This window comes from Calonectris borealis, chromosome 4 (genome assembly GCF_964195595.1).
Source record: "Calonectris borealis chromosome 4, bCalBor7.hap1.2, whole genome shotgun sequence".
Taxonomy (NCBI): Eukaryota; Metazoa; Chordata; class Aves; order Procellariiformes; family Procellariidae; genus Calonectris; species Calonectris borealis.
Window position 1 is genome coordinate 69,306,665 of NC_134315.1, and position 23,400 is coordinate 69,330,064.

The 23,400-nt window shown below is 38.3% G+C and overlaps 1 protein-coding gene across 4 annotated transcripts in view; it reads left to right on the plus strand.

The window, feature by feature from the left end:
• SLC10A7 (solute carrier family 10 member 7) overlaps window positions 1–23,400 on the plus strand; it is a 153,991-nt gene that overhangs the window by 98,304 nt on the left and 32,287 nt on the right. For 3 of the 4 annotated variants that reach the window (XM_075150013.1, XM_075150014.1, XM_075150016.1), the window contains 2 exons: window positions 2,276–2,311; window positions 15,865–15,948. In XM_075150013.1, coding sequence (XP_075006114.1) covers window positions 2,276–2,311; window positions 15,865–15,948 — 120 coding nt within the window. The remainder of the gene's footprint in view (window positions 1–2,275; window positions 2,312–15,864; window positions 15,949–23,400) is intronic. The other variant, XM_075150015.1, reaches the window with a different exon arrangement.

Below are 23,400 nucleotides of genomic sequence, written 5' to 3' on the forward strand. Positions count from 1 at the left end.
TATATGCTTTGAATTAGCAGTGGCTGTTGCCCATTGTGTTAATATCACCAAGCTTCTAAAGCAAATATATACCAAGCCACAGGTCCCATGCTAAAGAGGAACCACACCATCTTCATTTAGCAATAAGATAAAGGGGAAGGTTGCTTTAGTTTGTTTTTTTAACCTTTGCATTTTTTTGTAATGTATAAAAGTGCTATGAAATGTACTGAGGCATGAAGCGCGTAAGAAATGACTAATGGTGCTGAATCAATGAGTTCCTTCAGATTTAGAGAGCTGGCTGTACTCACCAGCTGGCAGGGTGCTCTCTTCTCCCTACACTCAATGCTCATTTGGAGTACAGGATGCGTTTGGCGTATCACCTCCCACTCCATCCGTGCTCCTCTTCACTCGTGCAAAGGTCTGAAGGTGGAACCCTGCTGCAGTGTTGTTTTGCCATCCCAAAGTTACAGGATGCATAGGGAATACTCAGGCACTTGGTAATATTTGAGCTCTGCAGTGTGGTTGTCAATGGGGAAAGGGGAAGAAGGGGAAAGTCTGGCTCACGTATTCTTAGTAGTAGTTCATAAAAGCTGGAATTTGATCATTCTGATGAAGTGACTGTGTTGCATCTACATTATACAGATCTTTCTGTCGACAGTTCTCTGTTCTAAGCATCGTGTATGCAAGTGTTAGTTCAGCTCTTAGTGCCTCCTCCCTTCCTCAACTTTTGTTTCTTCCTCTACAGCCGATATACTTGAACACCTATATTTCTTCATAAATGTTACCTGCATTTTCGTCTAGGCCTCCCTGTAAACAGTGAGTGACTCCCTGAAGCAGTTCTTATTGCTTCTACTTCTTCTCTTTCTAGTCTTTTATGATCTATCTCAGCTGTGACATTTGCAAAAAGATAAATGATTATGAATAGCTAGGCTGTAGGGCAGTCAGATATGGCATATATTATTTAGTTCAAAATATGTTTTTAAATTCTGCAGAGCCTTCAAGTTGCACAGCTTAACTGTTGCCTCCTTGATCCTTCGTGTCTGCTATCATTTGTGGCATTTACTGGTTGCATTTTGTTTTAAGAGCACAATAGGAACTCTCTGCCTAATGCGCTGTCTGGATCCGAAACTTTTTGTGAATCCAGAAAGCAAATACAAAACTAGTCGTATAAGGTTTTTCTTTATACTAGCTTCCAAAAGATTGAAGAAAAGCTGTGTTACTCAAGGTTAAATGAAAAGCAGGGACAACTGCTTTTTTGTTCGACTATTTTTCATTTGGAGCTAAAAACAAACAGAAAATAAGAATCCTTTTAGATGGATGTGAGCAAGTTTTGGACTTTTGTCCTTTGAACAATAAAGTTTGTGAATACCTGAAAGACTAGTTATTCTTGAGACATATCTACATGAAGAATAGTCTTGGCTTAGAGAAGTTGTAAGCAAGCTTTGTGAATTAGCATGCATTAAATGATAGAATTATTTTATTGAGCAATAATAAAATATTGAAGTCAGATGGAAGGGTGATGGGGAATTGCTATTTGCAGCTATGAAACTGATGCATGTCATGTTAACTCCCAACCCAAATAACTAATTTTAAGATTTGCTCTCATGAAACGTAAAAATCCTCTATTTTGTCCAATCATCAGCTTTAAACCTGTTCCTTGTCAGTGAAGACAAGAAATCTTTTTGCTTGTGTCTGCCTGGGGGATGTGGAAAGCTGAGGTGGTCCTGTGTGATTAAATTAGATGAAAGACTTGCCTTCTACCAGTGAGATGCGAAGTCTAATCAAGTGAAATGAGTTTTGAGAACTCAGCTCATTTCCTTGGGGAGTATCAGTTTACATTACGCAGTCACGACACCTAATTCATCACGGTTGATGCGGCTTTTGCTCAGAAGAGGACCTGGGACTTTTGCTCAGAAGAGGGCATGGGACTCCCCCTAAGGAGGAGCAGCTTAGTTGAGTTAAAATACAGCACAGTGAGGGGAGAGCTTTAATATGTTTTTAAAAATAATTGATCTATTCTGTATATCAGATCTTTCAGAATAGAGGGGCTTAGGTGCAAAATGGGGTAAGCTAGAGGTAAAAAAGATACTTTGTACGGAGTATAGTTTCTAAAATGATTGACATGCAGATGTTAAAGAACGTACACAGTGAAGAGCAAAGTTGAACTTTTTGTCACTTGATTTCTATGATGTTGAATGATGTTTGTGTATTTCCATGCGCTAGGGTACAAGGAAGTAAAGAGTATTCTGCTTCCCTGATTAACAGACATTTTTTTTTTTTTTTTAATTTCTTCCAGGGCATTGTTATAACTCCACTTCTGCTTCTGCTTTTTGTAAGTATCTTGATCTTAAGATGTCTTTTTACTGGGTAATCTTGCACCTATTAGTATATTTAAGATGTAAATTTGGGTGGTTTAACAACACTTAAATAACAAGGAAGATTTTTCTGGTCAGTATTTAAAATAAGCTGCCCCCCAGAAGGGCCATCAAAGTGGGTCGCAATGAATGTAAACGCTACCTGCACTTCATTCTGAGAGGACCAAAACCTGTTGTTCTTGCAGAATCACAAAAGCATATGCTATTAGTCACGCTAGGTAAAATACAAACACTTGCCAAGTAAGATGATCACTCAGGAGATCTTTTGGAGAGCTTTCACGTGCAGGAGCTGGACAAGATAGAAATGATCCAAAATGGATGACAGGCCAATTGGGAAAGCACTGTTCAGATAAACAGAGCCTCACTCTCGGGCAACTAAGCCCACGGGTATTTTTGTGGTAGAGATTAGTGAGATAGCAGCAGCAAGACAAATTACTGGAGCCCCTGTGTACCACTAAATGTGATGCTGCTTCAGTCCCGTTAGTTCAAGATTTCGTTTTCAATCGTTAGTCTTCAGTCAGGGCCTTGGTTCCTTATAGTTCATGGTAGAAGAAAAGGGAGAAGACCAAGTTTTGTCTTCCATGTTTTATAAAGGTATGGCTATTACTCAACGTACAATGAAGAGGCTTTAACAGATGGGTAATGGTGCTTTAGTAAGTCCCACGTAGGTTAGGAAGTCTTTATGCTTGTGGAGGATTTGCTGGCACAAATGGTATGTTATGGTATAATGCAAGTTACTGAGAACTGTGGCTTTGTGACGAGCAGGGAAATAGGCTGAAGCACTTCAAGGATTTCCGGAGAGGTATACATTGTCTTTTATGTTTATCTTACAAATTGCATTGTATGTAAGCCAGCACCCTGGAAAGGGGCGTAAGTGTGAAGTTAGACTGAAATAGTTTGTAAATGGCATGCAAGTGGCACACTGTTTATAGTAGGGATGCTTAAGCAGCATATGTACTGTATACAAATATAGCAGTGTATACTGGGATAAATAGTACTGAGAGAGTAACTGTAACATTATCAACTACTGCTTCAGTAAAGCTGTGTGGGAAGATTTTTATTTTACAGTATCTTTATTTTACTATTACAAATTGTAATTCATCTGATGTAACTGCTTACACAAGAACTCCTTTGACCATATCATATATATCAATACACACCAGCAAAGCTTTCTTGATATACCTAGGACCATAGACTTACTGTAGGTTGAAAAAGATAACTGTTCTAAGAAAAAAATGGGTGTTTCTTTATTCTTGCACTGAATACATTGATTCCAGATGGTCTGCCTCACTGTTTTCCTGTCGTCTTCTCTCTTGTATGGAATGTGTTTCTTCCACAGGCATTCATCCAGAGACCGGTACCTTTGTTTCTAAGTGACTGAAACTTCAGCTCTTTTTAATTTTGCTCACTGGCAACTTTCACCCTGCTACACCTCACTGAGTTTTGGTACTCCACATAGCCAAAAGGGCTATTTTCTGTACAAATTGAAATGTTAAGGAATGATCTGAGTACTTTTTCAAGTGAGATAGAGATCTTTCCTTTCATGACTTTATGGACAGATAACAAGATATTCTGCCCCAAAAATTGCAGTTTTCACTGTTACTTCTCAAAAGAGGTGGTGAAACTTTATATGTGGAAGAACAGGAAGGCAAAGTGTATGTTCTTCCTACCAGCCCTGGAGGCACTTGTATGAGAAGTGTGCAAAATGCACGTTAATTGTTCTGCAGTTTGTAACAGGACTCGGAGCTGTTCTTCTTGAGGAAAATACACACATGAATTATTTTTTCACCAGAGTGATAAACAAACTAGTCTGGGGATGGGGGGAGTTACAAAAACTGCATTTTTTTGTCACAAAGCCCAAAACATGAAGACTTCTCTTGGGGTACATAAAACTTTTTGAGATCTTTGCTGAGGACTTGACACATGAAGAGCAGCCATTCTGGTCAGCCCAGCAGCACATCTTGACAAGATGAGGTCCGCCCTCTCTGAAGGTTCAGTTTATCCAGTGGCAGGTATTTAGGATAGTGAACTAAACGTGCACGCCCTGATGCACTGTGTCTGTACCCTGGCAGTCTGTGGTTTGGACTGCTGAAACCTTTTTTTCTCATGAACCTCTCTAATTTTCCTTTGAGCTTCCTTGATACACCTGGCCTGCTCAACATGTAGTGAATTCAAGCACACAGTTCAGATGCTTCTGTTCACTTGTTTACAACCTGCTGCTTGATCATTCCATGTGGTAGTTACAGAGTAGTTACTGTGGAGTGAGAAACACTGACTAGTAATTTCCTGGTTATCTTTTCTGGACCATTCATTAGTTTAGTCATGCAACTTAGCCTTAGTGCTTAGTTAATAAAGGGTGGAATTCTCAAGTTTCAAGATAAAACTCTCATTTACCTCAACAGTAGCTGAGCTGGGCTTCTGAATATCGTTCAGGGACCTTTGAAGTCAATGCCTTCAGTGAATTGTAATTCCTGAATTTGGTACCCACGAGCATTAACTCTTCCACAGAGCCATACTACGATAGTTTGAATGCTATATTGTATTAGTGATCCTATTTGTTAGTCTCCCTGTATACAGTGCATAAAATACCCTTAGTGCTGCCAGAAGTAAAATACATTGTTGCCCATTAGCTTGTTTTTGTTATATAGCTTAACCTGTCGTAGCGGTTATGGTTTAAATTTTGCCCTATGTGCACCAGAGAATATAACGTTCTGAACTGCCTTTTCTGTTCATAATTGCCTAGTAATGTAAATATAAATTGTCTAAATAACATTGATAAAGACATGTTGAAGCTTATAATAAATAATGCATCTAATGCAAATAATTTATCATCTTAAATGAATGGTGTAGAACATAAGATTGTCAGTTACGTTTCTGAAAAGTGTATTTCTACTATGAAACTTCTGGTGTAAAGCTTACTCAAAAAAAGTGTTCTAAGAGGTTCTGATTGATTTAATGAAACCTTAAATACTGTGCACATAATTACCGGACTGTATCCTTGTGAGGATGCCTAGCTAGACTTCAAAGAATAGCTGCCTTCACCATGGATACCTCTGATGAACATTTTACCTAATAAGAAGCTATTGAATCTGGCTTCCAGATGCGTTAATCTGCAATATCATCATCCTCATGTTAACCCTTATTATTAACAGTTAATATGTTATATTCCCAGCAAAGATGTTATAAATGGGCAATGTCCCATAAACTATATATAATTGATTAGAGTTCATATATCTGGTGAGCGGGAGTGTTGAAACAAAACACTGTAAGATACATCAGTTTCAACTTAACACAGGGTTATGCTGTTCACATTTCTTTGCAACATTCTGCAGTGTTGCATTAATGATGATTAGGAGGCTGTGTACCAACACATTCAGAGAAGGATGCTGTCTGTCTTCCTCTTGTCAGGTCATGTACTTAGCTGAAGCCAGAGGTAACAGATTGATCATGGAATTTTTTAAAGCAGAGAAGTAAGTTTTATTTTCTCAAAGGCATTTGGGGAAAAAAACCCCACCAATTAGAAATTGAAGTGTAGACTAAATTTTGCTTTTGGAAGTAACTATATTGCTATCAATAAATAATGACTATGAATAGGTTAAGTAATGCGTGAGGAAGTTAGTCACTTGGGTATGACTGTCCATCTTATCACGACTTGTTGTCTATGTTCAGTTTAGTTATTTCCTTTAGTAATTGTAATAAACTGTTATTACAAATCATAAAATGTGATGATTTGAATACTTAAGTATGCTGCATTTGGGCACATTTACATTACTAAAAGACAGTTAAAAGATGTCATCATACTGTGAAGATAATAGTGCTGTGATCTCTTTAATAACCTCGAGATGTCAGCACCTTTTTATGATGTCTCATTTGAAAGACAGAACTTCAGGAGCACTGCACTCTGCAACAGTTGTAGCTGTATCATCTGACTTATATGTCCTTAGATTGTAACTTTAGTCATGAAAAACAGGAATATGTATGAATGCAGGTTTATTTTCATTGAGGGATTTCATATGCCTTTGTATTGCACAGGATGGAGGTCAGCCTGATGCCTCAGCAAGGTCATGTCTCTTGGATTTGCCCTGGAAGCAGCGTGGGCATAGATATTGTACTACCATGTAAGAGGATGATGCAGAGTGACCTTTCTCATGTGAATGTAGCTCTGTTCCTTGCCAGCTACATTGGGATAGAGTTGCCCTCTCTGTCCGTAAAGTCAGTTGAGCACGTGGACTGGCAATTTTACCAAGCTGCACAAGCTTATAATTTTGTTGATTGTATTTCGTATCAAAATACAAGAAGTCGGTGATTTGCACACCTGTTGGAGCCAAATGTGATGCTATGGTTTTTATGGCACAGTATCCCAGCTCTGCCACCTTCTTGGTATTACCTTTACTGTTGAGACTCAGTGCCTGATGGATGTGGTCTCTTCAGCTGTTGGAAGCACAGCCGGTTAGCTATCAAAGTAACAAAAGTCAAGGTGTGTGAATCTGTGTATTTTTATTGAAAGCCATCAAAGAAAATGTTAGAGATAAGTTTTTTATATTTTTATGTACTTTGCATTCTTCAGAAGCATGCCTGCAAACCAGTTAACGTGGAATGTTAAAGAGCCAATGCAAAATTCATGTGTATTTTTAAAAATACACTTGGCAAAAACTTCCTTGTAACTGTCACGCATTGCTCCAATGTTTGCTGTTTTACCAGAAAAGATTACCATGACATTTGTGTCAAAATGGAATCTTCCCAAGGCTTTATCAGCTTGCTCCTTTTCTTGATTTATTCAGTGATGTTTTCTTTCCTGGTACCCTCTCAAATTTCTGAATTTTATAGTAGGTATTTTTATAGTGGCATTGTAGCGGTGATGCCATAAGTACTAGAAAGTAGCGCTGCTGAAAGAATTCAGGAGTAGACAAGTGAAGGAAATTCTGTGCAAGTATTGCAGAGAAAACTGAAATAAAATGAGTGGTGAATAAGGACATGAATGAAACTAGAAGCTGATTGAAATACTGAAGTTAAAAGCTTTCCCCTATATTCACAATCCTTAAATTAAAACATTATTTTTAAAGTTGTTCATACTTCTCAAATTTTTGCCAAGTCTTCTCCAATCCCATGTATTTCAGATAAATCTTTTTATTAAAAGGAGCTGTCATTACATATTTTTTTTAACAGGACTTCTACACACTATGTGTTGTTTTTCCTCTCAAGCACTTGGTAAATGAGAGTTGATACCAATCAAATGAATCGTTAAATATGCAAATATTTTAGTAGCTGGAAAGCCTTGGAAGTTGATAAGGAAGTTTCAGCTAATGGATTTCACTAGTATGTGACAAAAGGCTGATTACAGTGGGGGGGGAAGGGAGGGGAAGCATCATAGTGCATTAGCTGTTAACAGATCAACTCATTCATGTGGAAGATTTAAAGTGCATCATTATTTCTACCTGGTTATTTACCTCACTGTTTCCTTTCTCTTTAATCATTGGGAAGACAAAATTCTCTGACCTGATCCAAACCCTTTACAATTAACCAGAACTTTTTAATGACTGCCGTGAAATATTTGCTTAATCATTTTATTCCTTTTTCAAATTCACCTTTTATGGCTTTGTTATATAAATTGCATACAAATAACAGTCAGAGAATAACAAGGGCCCTCCCGCTTTCTCTCACACACACACGTAATATTGTAAATTTGTCTAGGTAGAAGACTCTAAAATATGTAATGTTTCTGTGGAGGACTTTTTCTACTTGGTTTTGCTTTTGAAATTTCCGTCTATACAATGCTAGGGGAGCCTTTTAAGTACACATCCGCTTCTACACAGCAGAAGCTAACCACAGATCTTAATAGGATCACAGAACCAGAATACCAGGAGCATCCCATCCCGACTCACCCAGTCTGCTTCTTTTCCATGCTGTGCAATTCACCTCCAAACTGAACAGGATCCAACTTAAAAGTAAGGATTTTTGCTCTCCCTCCACTCTTGCCATACTAGAAACTCGTGTCTCTGACGAGCAGAAACTTAATTTCCAGTAAGTATTTGTGACAGGTGTTTTACCCATTTGTCTTTGTTGCCGTCATACACCTGAACAGCACTTCTCTGAAGTTTATCACCCTGGCTCAGACATAGTGCTTCAGCCCAGGTAATAAGAATCGCGCACAGTTGCGCGGTGTTCTTCAGAAGGGCTTATCTAGGCCTTGGGTAATGTCACAAGTATCCCCTACCTTGATTGATTTACTTCTTCTGGTACGTCACAGCTGCCTTTTTCATGGATACATAATATTCATGATTCTTAATTATCCTGTATTTACTAATCTATTTCTTTCCAGTTAGTGACCCCTCTGTTTGCGCAGAATTTTTGGATACTAGTCCTTAAGTCTCAGCTCTCCAAGGGTATTAATCATCTAACTCCCATTTAGGTGCCTTTGGGTTATACGCTTGATTTCATTTCTTTACATTAGCCCTCGAGATCATTGTACCATGGTAAAGTGGAAGAGTAACTCTGCTATATTTCAGATTAAGAATACCTATGGTTGTTTTTACAGCTCTATAAAAGGTTTTAAAATCGACAGGTATGTTTGGATTGGCTTGGTATTTTATGTGTCATAGGGGAACCCAGAATGGGATTAGGCATCTGTGATCACTTTAATAAGGGAACCCCGAAATATACAGTCTCCTTGCCCAAGGCAGGGGGAAAAAAAATATTACAGATTGTCAGCTTTTCTTTTTCCGCACTTCTGATTATGAAACTTTGATTTTTAAATTTTTTTTTAATTTATTTTTTGAAACAAAACTGGAGGGTATATGTAGACAGCTAGGGTTTTTTGTTTGTGCCAAATTGTCATGGTTTAACCCGGCAGGCAGCCAAACACCACGCAGCCGCTCGCTTACTCCCTCCCCAGTGGGACGGGGAGAGAATTGGAAGGGTAAGAGTGAGAAAAACTCGTGGGTTGAGATAAAGACAGTTTAATAGAACAGAAAAGGGAAAATAATAATAAAAATGATAATGATAGAATATACAAAATGAGCGATGCACAATGCAATTGCTCACCATCCGCGCTGACCAATAACCAAGTAGTGATCGGTACTTCCTGGATCACGCCTACCATTCATATACTGAGCATGACATCACATGGTATGGAATACCCTGTTGGCCAGCTGAGCCAGTTGTCCCGGCTATGCTCCCTCTCAGCCTCTTCCAGAGCATGGAAGCTGAATGTCCTTGACTAGCCCTGCTAGCCAGGGTACTTAGCAACAACTAAAACATCAGTGTGTTATCAACATTCTTCTCATACTAAATCCAAAACACAGCACTAGGAAGAAATTTAACCAGGACACAAATCAATTCCCATGGCCACAGAAGCATATAGAATATGCAAGAATTTGCAAAATATACCATAAGACCAGAACATCTGTTTTCTTTAGCAGAACTAGAGACTTACGTCTGCCTTTAATTTTTAAGAATAACAATGAAAGATCTATTTGTTAAAATACATGACTACCAAACCACTGAATGTGACCTCTGTTGTAGGCAAGAGACAACTTGCAGTTTTTGATAAGCAGAATTAAAAGCTTTATTTTAAAATTTAAATACATTCTAAGGAAGCTCTGTTCTCAGTGATATGCCTCCCCTTCCCTTCCCTGTCCTGCTATTAGCACCCATTAGCGGTGGACAGTTTCAGTACCAATGACACTTGGTCAGTCGCTGCGTGCTGGCATCTTTTACACAGCTTCTCTGCCTTACTGAGAAATCTAAACGCTCTGCATGTGAATGCCTTTAAAGCAGTGGAGTAGGAAGAATATCCCAGTGACCTGCCAGCTCTCTTTAGACTACTGTGAAATGTTATGTAGGAATGACCGTTTCATCTCTTTTGACCTCCTACCTGAAATCTAGAGCCGGGCACTGTGGAACTCATAGGCACCCATCAGCACCGTTCCTGCTTCCTACTTCCCAGAGCCTCAGCATCGTTACAGTTACTGCCCACTGCAGTGTATTCACCGCAGAGCATTTCCATTTGCCAAGTACCTGGGCTACCGAGGACGACGCGCATACTTCTCTGCTGTAACAGCATACAGCAATGACTGGGCCTGGATAAGGGTTCTGAGAGGAGTCTAAAGCAAGGGACCAAAGTTCAGCTGGTCACTCTTGTTCATTGTCCTTCGTTACTGAACTGGATCCCATCCACGTCTTTTCCAAAAGTGCATCACCTTCCATGTCCCTTCTGTCTTGGGGCTGTCATCCACAACAGGACATAAAGGGATTAGCGCATGGGGTGGTTCAGACCGGCCTCTAAGGCAGCTGAATCTGGACTGGATGAGAGTAAACAGAAGCAGTGACGACACAGCATTGAACACAAAATTTAAAAAGACGGGTATCAGAGTAGCCTGACCTGAAGGTGGAAAAGAAAAGCTTAAATTAAACATCTCTCATGAGAGAGCAGCCACTGACCCTCCCCCTCAGTTCTGCCCTGTTTTCACCCCGCCTCGCTTCCTCATCTGCGCTCAACAAACAGCGAGGCTGAAGCTGGCTGGTGGTGTATGAAGAGCACAAAGACACAACCTGGGGAAACATGTTAATGGCAGGAGAACACTGGAAGAGTAAGGCCCCAAAGGACAGCTGCCTCCAAAGTGGACTCAATATGTGCAGCACATGTGGCACGGGATTATAATTTGGTGTGACTGGTAGGAGGTGTGTTTCTTCTGAGTCGGTGGGAGTTGTAGACGTGGGAACACCCGCGGCGATACCTGCCTGGTCGGCCAGAAAGATAAGAATGGAGCATCTGGCTTGTGGAGGCACTCTAGGCCGGGAAGTAGAATTGTCTTGTTTTTATGCAAGGAAGATTTCTTTTGTTTTGTTGGTTTTTGCTTTTTGTTTTTACCAGTTAAATATAGCCTATCAATTAAGGATAAGCCAATGTTTCTACCACAAACTCATAAAGAAACCCACTAAATAATTTGTCAGGATTTTTTTAAAACAGGCAGTCTCTTGAGAAGAAAGGTCTAAGAATAAATTAGCAAGAATGCTGCAGTTCAGGTTTGAAGTACTGCATGGTGACAGAACTGCTTGAAAAGATTTGCCTGGAATTCTCTTTCATTACAGCCATATCCAGAAAACACTTGCAGGAGGTGCAGTTCCTGCTCATCTGAGTTGTCCTTCTGAAATCACTTAGATTGTTTAAGTGAAAAGTGCCTTTCCCTAAGCAAGAATTTTCAGGGTCTTTTTTTGAATAGTGAGTCTATTCAAGCAGGGCTGGTTTATTAATAAACCCTTAACTGAAATGCTGCTATCCAGAATAGCACATAATGATCACTTTACAATATCAAACTTCTGTTTAAAAAATGTTCTAAAATAAGCATAAACAATATGGTGGCATGAAAATTTGTGATAGCTTTTTCACTAAATAGTGCATTTTATCTTCCATAAGAGATTCCAATGAGATTATTTTTTACAGCTATAAATCAGCAGTTTGATTCTATGATGTTTTTATACCAGTTCTTACAGTACTTCTTCTGTTTGTTTGCCTGTGAAGAAAGGTACATTTTCAGGCATGGAGATTATTATAACAAAGAGGACAGCTAAATATAATCAGACATTTTAGCATAATGCTAATTTTGGTGCAATGCAGATCATCTAGGTGGTTTTTAAAAAAATTTTGTTTCGTGACAGCAAACAGAGCACAGAACTTAGCTTGATCCAACTAAAACCTGAGCAAAATCATATTTATTCATTAAGACAGAATATTTGCATTTGTAAATGTGTAGGAAGGTTTGATTAACATTATATCAAGCTTTTTGTTTCCTCTGTTCCTCAGTTCTCACTTCTCTTTCTCAAAATGGATGTGACAAACATATCCAAGTGCAAAGGAAGTCTGGAACCCAGGCAATGTCTGAGAGTCCGTGGGACACTTAGGTTTGTGAGCCTGATGAGTTTGCGTACTACAAATGTTGAGGCAGTCGTGGTCAAATTATCCATTAGCTGTGGGTCCTTTAGCATTTGTGATTCCTCATGGTTAGCCACTGTATGTCCAGAGTCTGGGTTAAAAAGTCTTTTTCTTCTGTGTGATTGAGAAGTTCCTGCCTTCTCTTTTCTTCAGCCTTTATCTTATCTTCTGTGTCTTTCTCTGGGAATAGATTTAAGATTAAGATAATACAAGAGTTTATAGACGTTGTCTAACAGATAGATTCTGATAAAAACCAGTCCACTGAAGTTATTGTCATAATATACAGAAGGGAAACAAAGTTCAGAAGTCTGTTTTTGAAGAAGTAATGTCAGTACCATAGGTGGGACAGGGAAGTCCAATACCATAGCAGTGCATGAAGCGGGGGCAGAGCCTAGCAAACGCACTGCTCCGAACCTCTCTGCCCAGGTGTGGTATAGCAGAGTGTTAGGACCTCTTAAGGACATAAGAAGAAAGCTAGTTCTATGCTATTCTGTAGAAAGTAATAAAGGTGCTGGAGACTGGCAGAAGAATATGATTCTCAACTATACAACTGCAACAGGATCAAAAATAGTGTGGTTGTAGGATCATGCAGGAGAGGTGTCATATTAGAAGCAGAAAAACTTGACTTTTTCTACAAGAAGGAGAGGGTTTTTTTCCCTACAAACCAGATGTAGTTGAAGAACTCACTTCCTCTGGGCAAAAAGAGGGTTCATGAATCATTTATTTATTTATTCATTTTGACATTTTGGAGTGACATGTGGATTTCTGTTTCCTTTAAAATGTAGTCAGGGTGTGATAGTTACCTGAAATGTCTGCCTTTTGGTGGTCCAGATGACAGGAGATAAGCCTGAATGGATGGGGTGAAGTTGACAAGGTGAAGAACCATACCCTGATATCCTGATATAGAAGATTGTTTCTTTGAGTAAAATAATTTGACTTTTCCTAGGTAACTTGGTCTAGCATCCCGGTACAGTACCTGTAATTCAGTTTCTAATTATGTAAACAAAACAAACAAACCAAACAAAAAAACCCAAAAAACCCCACACCCAAACCAAAACATATCCTTATATACACCAAGTGCTTGAGAATCCACAACAGCTTGAAGTCACTACATTTGAATAATATTTTAAAAAGCTGGCAAGACTATTGCTGTTTGAATGGCTGCCTTTTTCAGCAGTATGTTATATTGTTGAACAGTTTTTCATTCCTGACTTAGAAACTGATTATGCATCCACTGAGTATAAAACTTTAAAGTAGTGAGAGAAGTCCAATCAATGTTTTTATGAAAATGCACAAGAGCCACTGCCAAAGTGTCATAGTTTTGTAAAGCTATGCAGAGGGTCCTGGCATGCAGACTGCTTGGTTAGATTCACTCCTCTGTGACCCAGGCAGATTTTAAAGTTTAAAAATCTTCACTTTCACTTGAAAAAGCTTCCTTGAATACACAGTAAGTAGTGCTTTTAGCTCCTCAGCACGTAGCAAAAAATAAGTCCAAATACAGTTTGAAAAACTATGAACCTTTTAAAATTTCACAAGCGCTTTACAAGAATTAAAACAGCAAGGAGATCATGAGTGGTATGATGGAGTTTTCTGCTCCACTTTCTGCAAGGAATCATGCAGAGAGCCCCGTGTCCCTTGGGAATGGAGTAGCTGCACTGCCTGACTTCAGGTAACTCATGTGGGTGATCTGAGTCTTCCCCTGCAAGCCCTTACTTCTCCCTCTTGCCTGCATGGGAAATTTTAATCTCAGTGTTCTCGCTTGCACCCTACTTGCAGACCAAAAGTCTCAGTAATGACATCATCTTCAGGTCCCCTTCAACTGTCTTCTGTGCCCATATTGTTAAAATTGGAGGTGATGGGGATGAGATGCTGTAATTTATTAAATGGCCAAACTGAGTCTTACGTGATACTGCCAGTTAAGGTAACGCATAGGAACAGCCATATCCTGTATGTTTTGCCCAAGGCTCTCTACCTAGAGTGTATTCAGAAAGGGACATAGGAAAGCAAGTGGTAGAGTGTTTAAAAAAAGAGTAGATTTGGTCTGGTCCCACTCTCTTAAACTCTAAGCTGGACAACCAACACTCAAAGTCCCATGATTTCCTAGTGTCAGAAGTTAATTCTATTTCGTGCTGTTTCCCAGTTCTGATGCCATCTGCATGCACCAAAAGCTCAGCTTGCATACAGACAGCCCCGCTGGTGTGTACACCGTTTTCCCACGCAGTGCATATACAAATGGCATTTACAAAAAGCAGTGCATGTACACGCAAAAAACTGGTATAATTGGAATTTTTGCATAGCATTATTTTCTGTAGATAAAGGTTGCAGTTGTACATTTCTGAATAAAGTAAAATACTTCAGTATGTGAAATCTCTGATTTTTCTTTCTTTGAATTTCTGAAGAATCTGGTTTTATGCCAAACCCACTTTTATGGCCATATGTTGATTTTTCTAGGCAGAGTTATAGGAAGTGACTAGATTGTATGATCATCTTGTCTATCGTGCCTGCAGGTAGCTTTGAAAGGAATATAAGTGTCAAAAATATAATGCAGTCTGAGTGTAATTTATGAGAATGATGTATGTGAGAATGTTTTAGGAAATCAGCATTGTTTAGGTGGAGCTGAAAACATTGTGAATTCTCTCATTGTTTTGAGGATCTTTAAAGTGAAGTGCAAAATATAAAATAATGTGGATCTGTAAAATCCTCAGCGTTACGTCATTTACCCTCATCATGAAGCAAACGGTTGTCTGCGGAAGCTCTGACAATGCTATTTCAGTCTTCTTACTCCATATTTCTAAATGCATATTCTACTGCTGTTAAACATATGTTAAATTACATTAAATGAAACTTTTCAATGACCTAGCATAAAACAAGTGCAATGAGAATGTAAAAAAAAGTGAATATTTTCCTAAGCATCTGAAGTAGGTTGCAAAAATCCCACTGGCTGTGTTTGGTTTACCTTTTCTACCTGCATCTTTTAAAAAAATACTTTTAGCAGTTACAATTGTAATTAAGAGATCACATGTAGATGTGATGACTAAGCATGTCACTGTTTAGTTGTCTTAATGAAAGAATAGTTATATACTTTCAATAGATCTCTTTTTAACATCATTGAAATAAAACGTGAATGTCTTCACTATATTATTATTAATAATAATAATTATTTATTAAAATAACTACAATTTTTTTTGCTTGATATTTATATAAATGGTAAGGTTAGTTGAGCTAACTGCTTAGTTAGGAAGATTCACTCCCTGTCTTTTTAGACTATCATCCTACTAATGCTTATATGATTTACTTTGCATATATGTGTAGCAGGGTTTCAATTAAATGAATATTGATGGAACTATTACCTTAGGTTATAAAATAATCAACAGAGATTGTTTTAGTTTTGTTATTGTGGAATACCAAATGCTTTATTGTGACTTAGTTAAACATGTGTGCAAATACTTCCAAGCTTGTGCACATACTTCCAAGTTTTTATGCATAAAATAAAATGTATATTAATGTATGATATCTATGTATGAAATTTGCAGATACTAAGAAAAAGTGCAATATTAATGGTATATTTTTATTTTGTAGCTTGGATCATCCTCCTCCGTGCCTTTTACATCTATATTCTCGCAGCTGTTTATGACTGTTGTAGTCCCCCTTATTATTGGACAGGTATGTCTTTTAAATATACATTCTTATTTTAAAAAATGAGATAAAGAGAGCTATCTTAAAGACAGACTGGCAACCTGATAAGCTGCCACATAGGAACAGCCTCAGGATAGCGAAGTCTAATATTAGAGAAAAGATGCTACAGTGCTCCCTGGAGCCACATTGATCTTTGTTGAGATTGAGCATCTGTCCCTCACTACCACAAACATACGCTACTGCATATCGAGAAGGGAGTTTGTGAACATAAAGTGGGAAAAATGGCAGCCCAGACTGTGAGAAATTCCAGCCCCATACAAATGAGCTTTGAGAATACTATATAGTCCTTTTGTCACATGCCCTTTGCCTGGATGATGAAGGAAGTTCTCCTTGTGTAGTATCCACTGCTAATTACAGGAATAAAAAATTCTCTACATTAAAAAACATATAAGGGCTAAGCAGTCAGAAGTTAAGAAATGATAAAATTAAGGCTGCTCAAGCCATTTTGCATATGCTTTACAATAAGGGTTTTAATTGCACAATTGCAAACTAGTCTTTTTGTATGACTCCTCTATCATTTGTTACATAGAGTGGAGGGTATTTGTGGAATGAGCAGCTGTTCAATATTTCATTTTATACACATTGTTCATATTGAAACACAAAGCCTTATTTTTCATGGCATATGATTGAAATCTTTCACTGAATGTAAAGATACTAACTGCAATATAAGTTTTTCTGTGACACTTGTCTCTGTAGTATCTGTTTTTTCACAAATACTAATTTTTTTTTTCTCCCACATCACGGTGGGAAATTGCTATATTAAGATTAAAAGTTGTCAGAAGTGTCCACTATTCTTGGACACCAAAACCGAAACACCCGAAGCCTAATTCTTACATGCTTGTAAGTATTTGTTGTTCCCAGGCATTCAGAATGCACAACGGGAATATCAGTGGGATTTGCAGTTCATTCTCAAGGGGTACTGTTGCTGATTCTAGCATCCTGTTTAACTCTGGGTTCAGGTGGAACTTTCTGAATTTTGTCAGCCTAAAGCAGACTTTGAAATGGAAAGGTAGTTAAAATGTAGGCAAATGGAAGTGGAGTCTATAAAAGAGCACCCTGGACAAGGTTAAGAATATCTGTCATTGCCTGTGCTATGTAGAACAGTCGATCAGTCTTGTATCAAACTATAATTGCACATTTCAAAATTGGCATGTACTGTAACTTACCGAAGTCCTAGTGAAGTTTGTTTCTTATATGGTCAAAAAACCCCGTTAAAGTCTAGTAAGAAGATGAGCATGATAAGCATGACAGTAGCCACCAGCATCAGTACCTGTGTAAGCTGGATGTAACCATACCATATGGAAAACGGACATAACCTCTGTGTCCCCGAAGGCTATTGAATTGCTCACATGCTTTGAGTTAGATGCCTAAGAACTTCCTTATTAATTAGGACCACAAAGGGTTGCTGATGAACCTACCTGTGTATCGCATTCTTACCTCATCAAAATTAAGTCTCCACCAAAAACGGACAAGCAAAAGTACTTGAATCCTCTGGTCCTGAAACATCCAAAAACTGGAAGCTATTAATTGGAAGCCTTAGTTGGAAATTTCTAGGAAACAAATAGCATGGCAGCAGATCTAGCAATAAAGTGACTTATAGTGATGGAGTATCAGCAATCTGTACTGCAATATAAGAAGTCTGAAGATGATGGTAGATTGCTAGACAAAGTGCAAAATTTCAAGAGGACTTGCATCTATACATATAATGGCATGTTACTTTGGAAAGATGTTACAAGAAATTGCTACATGAGCTAACTGGTGGAGTTGGGGTTTTTTTTGGCTGCACCACATAGTAAGGCTAAGTAACATGAATTGAACAGTAACCATAATAAGTGCTCTGAACAATCAGAAGTTCAAAATCAGAATTGTAATGAAACTTAACTGAGATTAGATGTAAATTTGGAGTTCTGATAATGACTGAAAGAAAAAAAATAGAGAATCTTAAAGCTTGTGTAACTCAATCACTAATTTCTTTGAGTTTGGTTTTTATAAATACACTTCAACAAGAAACAGGATGATTCTCCTTTAAAAGTGTTTGAAGCAGTTTCTGGAAATGCATGATCAACAGAAATAGCTCATATTCCTCTAAGCATAAAGACTTTGTTTCTAGTTATTAGTTTCTAGTGTTACTGCACTTGATTATATCTTTTCAGAGGATACGGAAGAGAGGAAATGCTACGGATAGCTACAGAACAAAAATGCCAAGGGTAGTTTACAGTGGTTTTCTTGATTAGGTAGAACTGTACAAAAGTAAACCAAACTGCCCAGATAGGAATAGAAGCCATTTTTGAAGGTGGATATCCAAAAATAATGTGCAGTAATCAGGGAAAAATAATAAGCAAGAAAAGGACTGACACCAAGAGATACAGTGATAGGTCTGCTTCCCCTTCATCCGGAGGTGGCATGGATCTGCTCCCAACTAAATGGGAAGTTCTGCATTTAGTTTGTAGACCACTACTTGCTCATTACTGAACTGTCGCACAACGGGCGGCACAACGTAATACTGCTTTGTGAATCACAAGTTGCTCACTCTGGGATTCCAGATGCATTAAGAGATAATGGCCCACAATTCATGAATGACGGTTTCAGCAATTACTTCTAATTAATCATTTCATGCCCATAATGTCAATTCCTTACCATGCACAGTCAAACTGTTCAGCAAGAACTTCAGAAAAGTCAGTGGAAGAATGCCTGGTAAGGTTACCTGGTAGCAAAGAGCTTGATTGGGAAGAAAATGAGCTTGGAACCTGCCTGCTTGGAGGATTGCTTCTCTTCAGCCTTCCTAACTCAGCTGTGATCAACAGCGGCTTTATGCTCGATCCACATCAGTGTAAAACAGAGAAGGCTGCTTAAAGGAAACATTCTCCAAGGGCTTTATTTTGCTTTAAAAATATCTCGCCTCTGGGAAAACCTGTGTTGCCTAAATGCTCATTTCCTAGCAGGCTGCAGTGCTGGCTGTTTGAGCAGCCCCTGGGATATAAGCAAAGCAGATGAGAAGGTGCTTTTAGATTTGTTTTGTTTGGGGTTTTTTGTTTGTTTTATGGCAAAATGTATCAAGAGTTTTGGTTGCTTGGCTGACTTGTCAGAATTTTTAATGATGGCTGGGAGAAAGAAGTCACAATAGTGTAATTGATGCTTATTTTCTACTGTTTCTCGAACAATTTTTCAGTGTGGCAAGACTGCTGTTGACAGGAGTCAAACACGCTTTTCTAGCCGCTGACAACGAGATGTATAGGGGCTGCAGGTACCGGCTCTGCTCAGGTGGTGGCTGCCATTTGTTAGGTAAAGAAAGAACTGTTAAAGGAGGAGGAATATCCTATGTTATCAGAAAGGCACTGAGTCTTACAGGTAGCGGTTACTGATAGATAGCCTTCAATGAGAAGAGTTGCTCTGTTCTTTGTCAGAGATATGCAGGTTGTCTAAACCTAAAAAAACATTGTGGCCTGCATCCTCTGTGTCTACAGATGTGTTTTGCTAATTAGCAGTATGATGTTACTTAAATCAGTATTGATAGTATAATATTGCATTTGTATTTATAGAGTAACGAATAAGACCTCTCTGACAAGAGGTCTTGAAAAGAGACATAATCTGTAGTATTTTATAAAGATGCTCTATAAGCCTTGAAGATCTGTAGTCTGTAAGAGCTTGTTATTTGTGCACCACTCTTGTATACCTCTAAGGGGAATTTGAGAATACTTGTTACACGATAAACATGGTAATAGATATTTAATGGAAAAGATTTTTGAATTTGCTCCGGCAGTTTGAAGTTCTGATTATTTTTTTCCTGGGTAACAGAGTTCTGGTGAAGATTGGTACTCCTGAGCTGATGTGATTTTGCTAAAATAATTGTTTCCTTGTCTATAGATGTTGGTAATACTTTTAGCCAGCAGAATGTAAGGTTTCGAGAAATGTCTAAGCAGTTTCTTCATGACCAGTTGTGAGATTTGGGTGAAGACTGTTGTTTCTTTGCTTATTTTTTTCCTCTGAAGTGACAGATAACAGGAACAGTGAAAACCACTGCAATATTTCCTTTCCCCTTTTTGCAGACTTTCTCCGTTCTCTACACCTAAGTGCTTATGACAGACTTTTATTTTATGTTTTATATTAAAGAGCGATTTATGATTAAATGTTAATGAAATAGAATTTTCACTGTGCTTTCATTATATTCTACTAGTTTGAACATTTTTCAAAGCAGCACACCAAAACCCGCTGTTTTCTATGAATAAATAATAAAAAGCTTGTCTGTACATTATCATTCATGCATTCTCTAGTTGCCCCATTGGTAATTTGTCTGCCAGCGTAAAGTGGGCACTTCACATTAAACAGACCTTAACTAAAGCTAAAATTAATGTTATGATTCTAAGTAGTTCTTCTTCCCAAATCTATAAAATGAAGCCAGTTGTATAGAAATCCTCGCTGAATCTAGTCACACAAAAAAATCTTGATGTCCTACAAGTAAAGGATTTTAAGTACCTTCTGCATTGTTGCCCAAAATGTTCCCGAGGAACCCTGTCAGCTTTTGGGAGGTGTGCTTATAAACACAACTCTAAAAGGGTGCTATGTTGCAATACAAGTTGTCAGTGAAATTGAAACTAAAAAGCTTAGCAATGTATTTATTTTTAAAGAATAAGACATTGAAAGGGAAAGGTAGGTGGCAGTTGCTAGGGAGTAGAAGCTACTATTCACCTAAGCCTAATGTTTATAGTGGGTGGGTGGGGGAAACAATAGTTAAAGAAACTGTTATAAAAAGAGTGTCAAATCCTTTCATTCTTGTAACTTAAATCCACATGGAAGTAGCCCTACTTTCTCTTCAAAGTTCAGGGAGGAGGAGTGGTACCCTGGGAGATGAGTGCTTCTGGAAGCTTGTTGCGAAAAACTGAGATGGCAGATAAACAGCCTTCAGACCACAGTTCAGTCCCTTCCGATGCTCAACTCAAACAGGGAACAGAACCTAGTCCCCAGAGAAATACAAAACATGAAGAAAACATATACCGCTGCTACAGGCTCCCTTTACATTTTTGCCATGTTGCACCTGTTTGTAAGGTTTTAAAGCAACAGTTGTAAATTACCCTGAAATGTGAAAGTTAATTTTGAAAATGGCCTCGTGTGGGTTTTATAAAACTTGCTTTGAAGGTGTATATGTGTCAGGAGCTATCGCTTGGGAGTAAACTGACTGACATAATGGAGTGAGATAGCTTTTAGGGGAGTTTGGTAAGCTAAGGAAAGAAAACAAGATGCTTTTTCCCAGATTGCAAAAATGTTTTTTTTTCCATCCCATCTTCAGAAAAGAAATATTAGATTGCACACTCCATAAAATAAGGATAGATTTGACATTTGTTGATGTCCTAGAAGGTATAGAAAGGTGGGTGAACCAGTACAAAGTTTGGGACTTTATAGCAGTATATAGGAACATGTGAGAACACGTGCCTTCACACAGGTACGGTCCCTATAAAATTATCAGGACAGGGTCTGGCTGAAGTGATATGAGCTCTGCTTTGGAAAAGGGTCTGTGCATTTTAACTGTGATGCAGACCTTGGATATATGGAGGGTGGCTATGCTATAGAAATCTGTGAAGGATGTTCCATCTTATCTATGTCATTTCTGCAACTCGCATAATCTCCCTTCCATTCCAGTATCTGATTCTTTCTACTGGTTTTCACAGTCGCTATCATCTTAGTTCACTTTTTTCCCTAATTTTGCCTCGTTTCATGTCTTCCAAGCTTCACTGAAGTAGTTCCCGATATTCCATGCAGTCTTCTTTCTTGGTTTGCCATCACTATATATGAAGAGATATTGAGAAGTTGTTGAACTGTTGCAAATATCTAGTTTGACTCAAAGCTTTTTCAAAAGAAAATGTTGCATTGCAGAGTTCATTGCAAAGGTCTGTTGCTCTAAGTAGTAATAATATTAGTTAAGAATGAGTTAGGAATCTTACCTTAAAAGACAAAGTAAATAAGGTAACTGCTGCATTTAGGTATAGTGATAATCCAGCATAGTTTCAGCGTGTTTCCTTGTGTGTTTCAACACAAGGAAAAAGTGATTTGTGTTTCTTTGTTGAAATGGTAAAGCCCCAGGTGTTTCTCCCAGGTATTTAGAAGTACATACCAATACATAATAAACAAGAGGAGCAGAAGTGCAGTAAAAACATTGTAAATTCTGTCAAAGATTAAATCAGTCCAAAAGAGTTGATAGAATAAGGAAAAATCTACTTTGCATAATGATATAAATACCAAGAGATACTCTTGTGTGTAACAGAAAAAGTGACTTCATAACCATTTCCCCTGTTTTTTTTTTTCATTTCATGGGTTTGACAAAAATTAAGTTGAAGATCTAGATAATTTTTAAAAGATGTACTGTATTACAAATATCAGAAATTATTCCATTCCATATACACGGTGGGGGGGAGCTCCTTGCCCTATTTAGTTCAATTAATAATAACATTGTTTATTACATTTTTTATCTTGTATGTCCAGCACTTGAGCAGGCAGGTGGAAGCAGTCTAGCTGTATTTTACTGACGAATTTCTCTGGATATACAGTATGACTGTTATGAAGGTACAATTAGATGAGTGAAGTGTTTTTCTGGAATATATCTTCTGCTATTTTCATGTATGATCTTATAACAGATGAGCATTATTTACCTGCTTTCCTGGAATAGCAGATTGTGTTTCTTTGTACAGGGGATGTTAAGTGAATTAAACACATGCGCAGTTAGCCCATTCGCTTAGGGAGGCTGGTGTTGAGACAAGGAGGTTATGGCAGGATACGGAGCAGTCTGGAGGAAAAATACTGTGGATGTAACCATTCTGCTAGAAGAACTGAATTGAAATGGGAACACTATTGTTAGTTCATGTGTAATTACATTCCTTTGTTGTTAAAAATTAAATCCTGGGCAAGAGGAAGGTTGAGCCTGGAACTGTGTTTTGAAGCAAATTTAGCTGATGCCTTTCCAAAAACCTCTGGAGATTGCCAGGATGTAGTCACCAGGAGGTAGTTACCTGATGGACAGATTTATGGTTTTTTATCGTCTAACTTTTCTGTGAGTTTATCAGGATCTTTCATCATGCAGGTTATTTATAAAATACCACCTACTACAAAGTTTTGCTTCTCTTCCTCTTTTCTCTCCACTAAACCACAGTTTGAGGGAAGGATTCACCATGCACTGTTCTTTCATGTTCAACCTCTGGGTCAGCCATCAGGAATTCCCTGTTCTTTGAGGCTGGCATTTAAATCTGCACAAAAATCTTTGCAGTTCACCATGCTTCATGTGATCATTACCATAGGACCAGAGGCCCCAAAGCCTTCCTTGCAGAAGTAATTCTGCAGGAGTCTCAGCAGGGATATGGATTGCAAGGCCTTTGTACCCTGAGATTTGTACCTTAAAAAATTGTGTATGCGTTTTCTGCAACATGGGAGCGT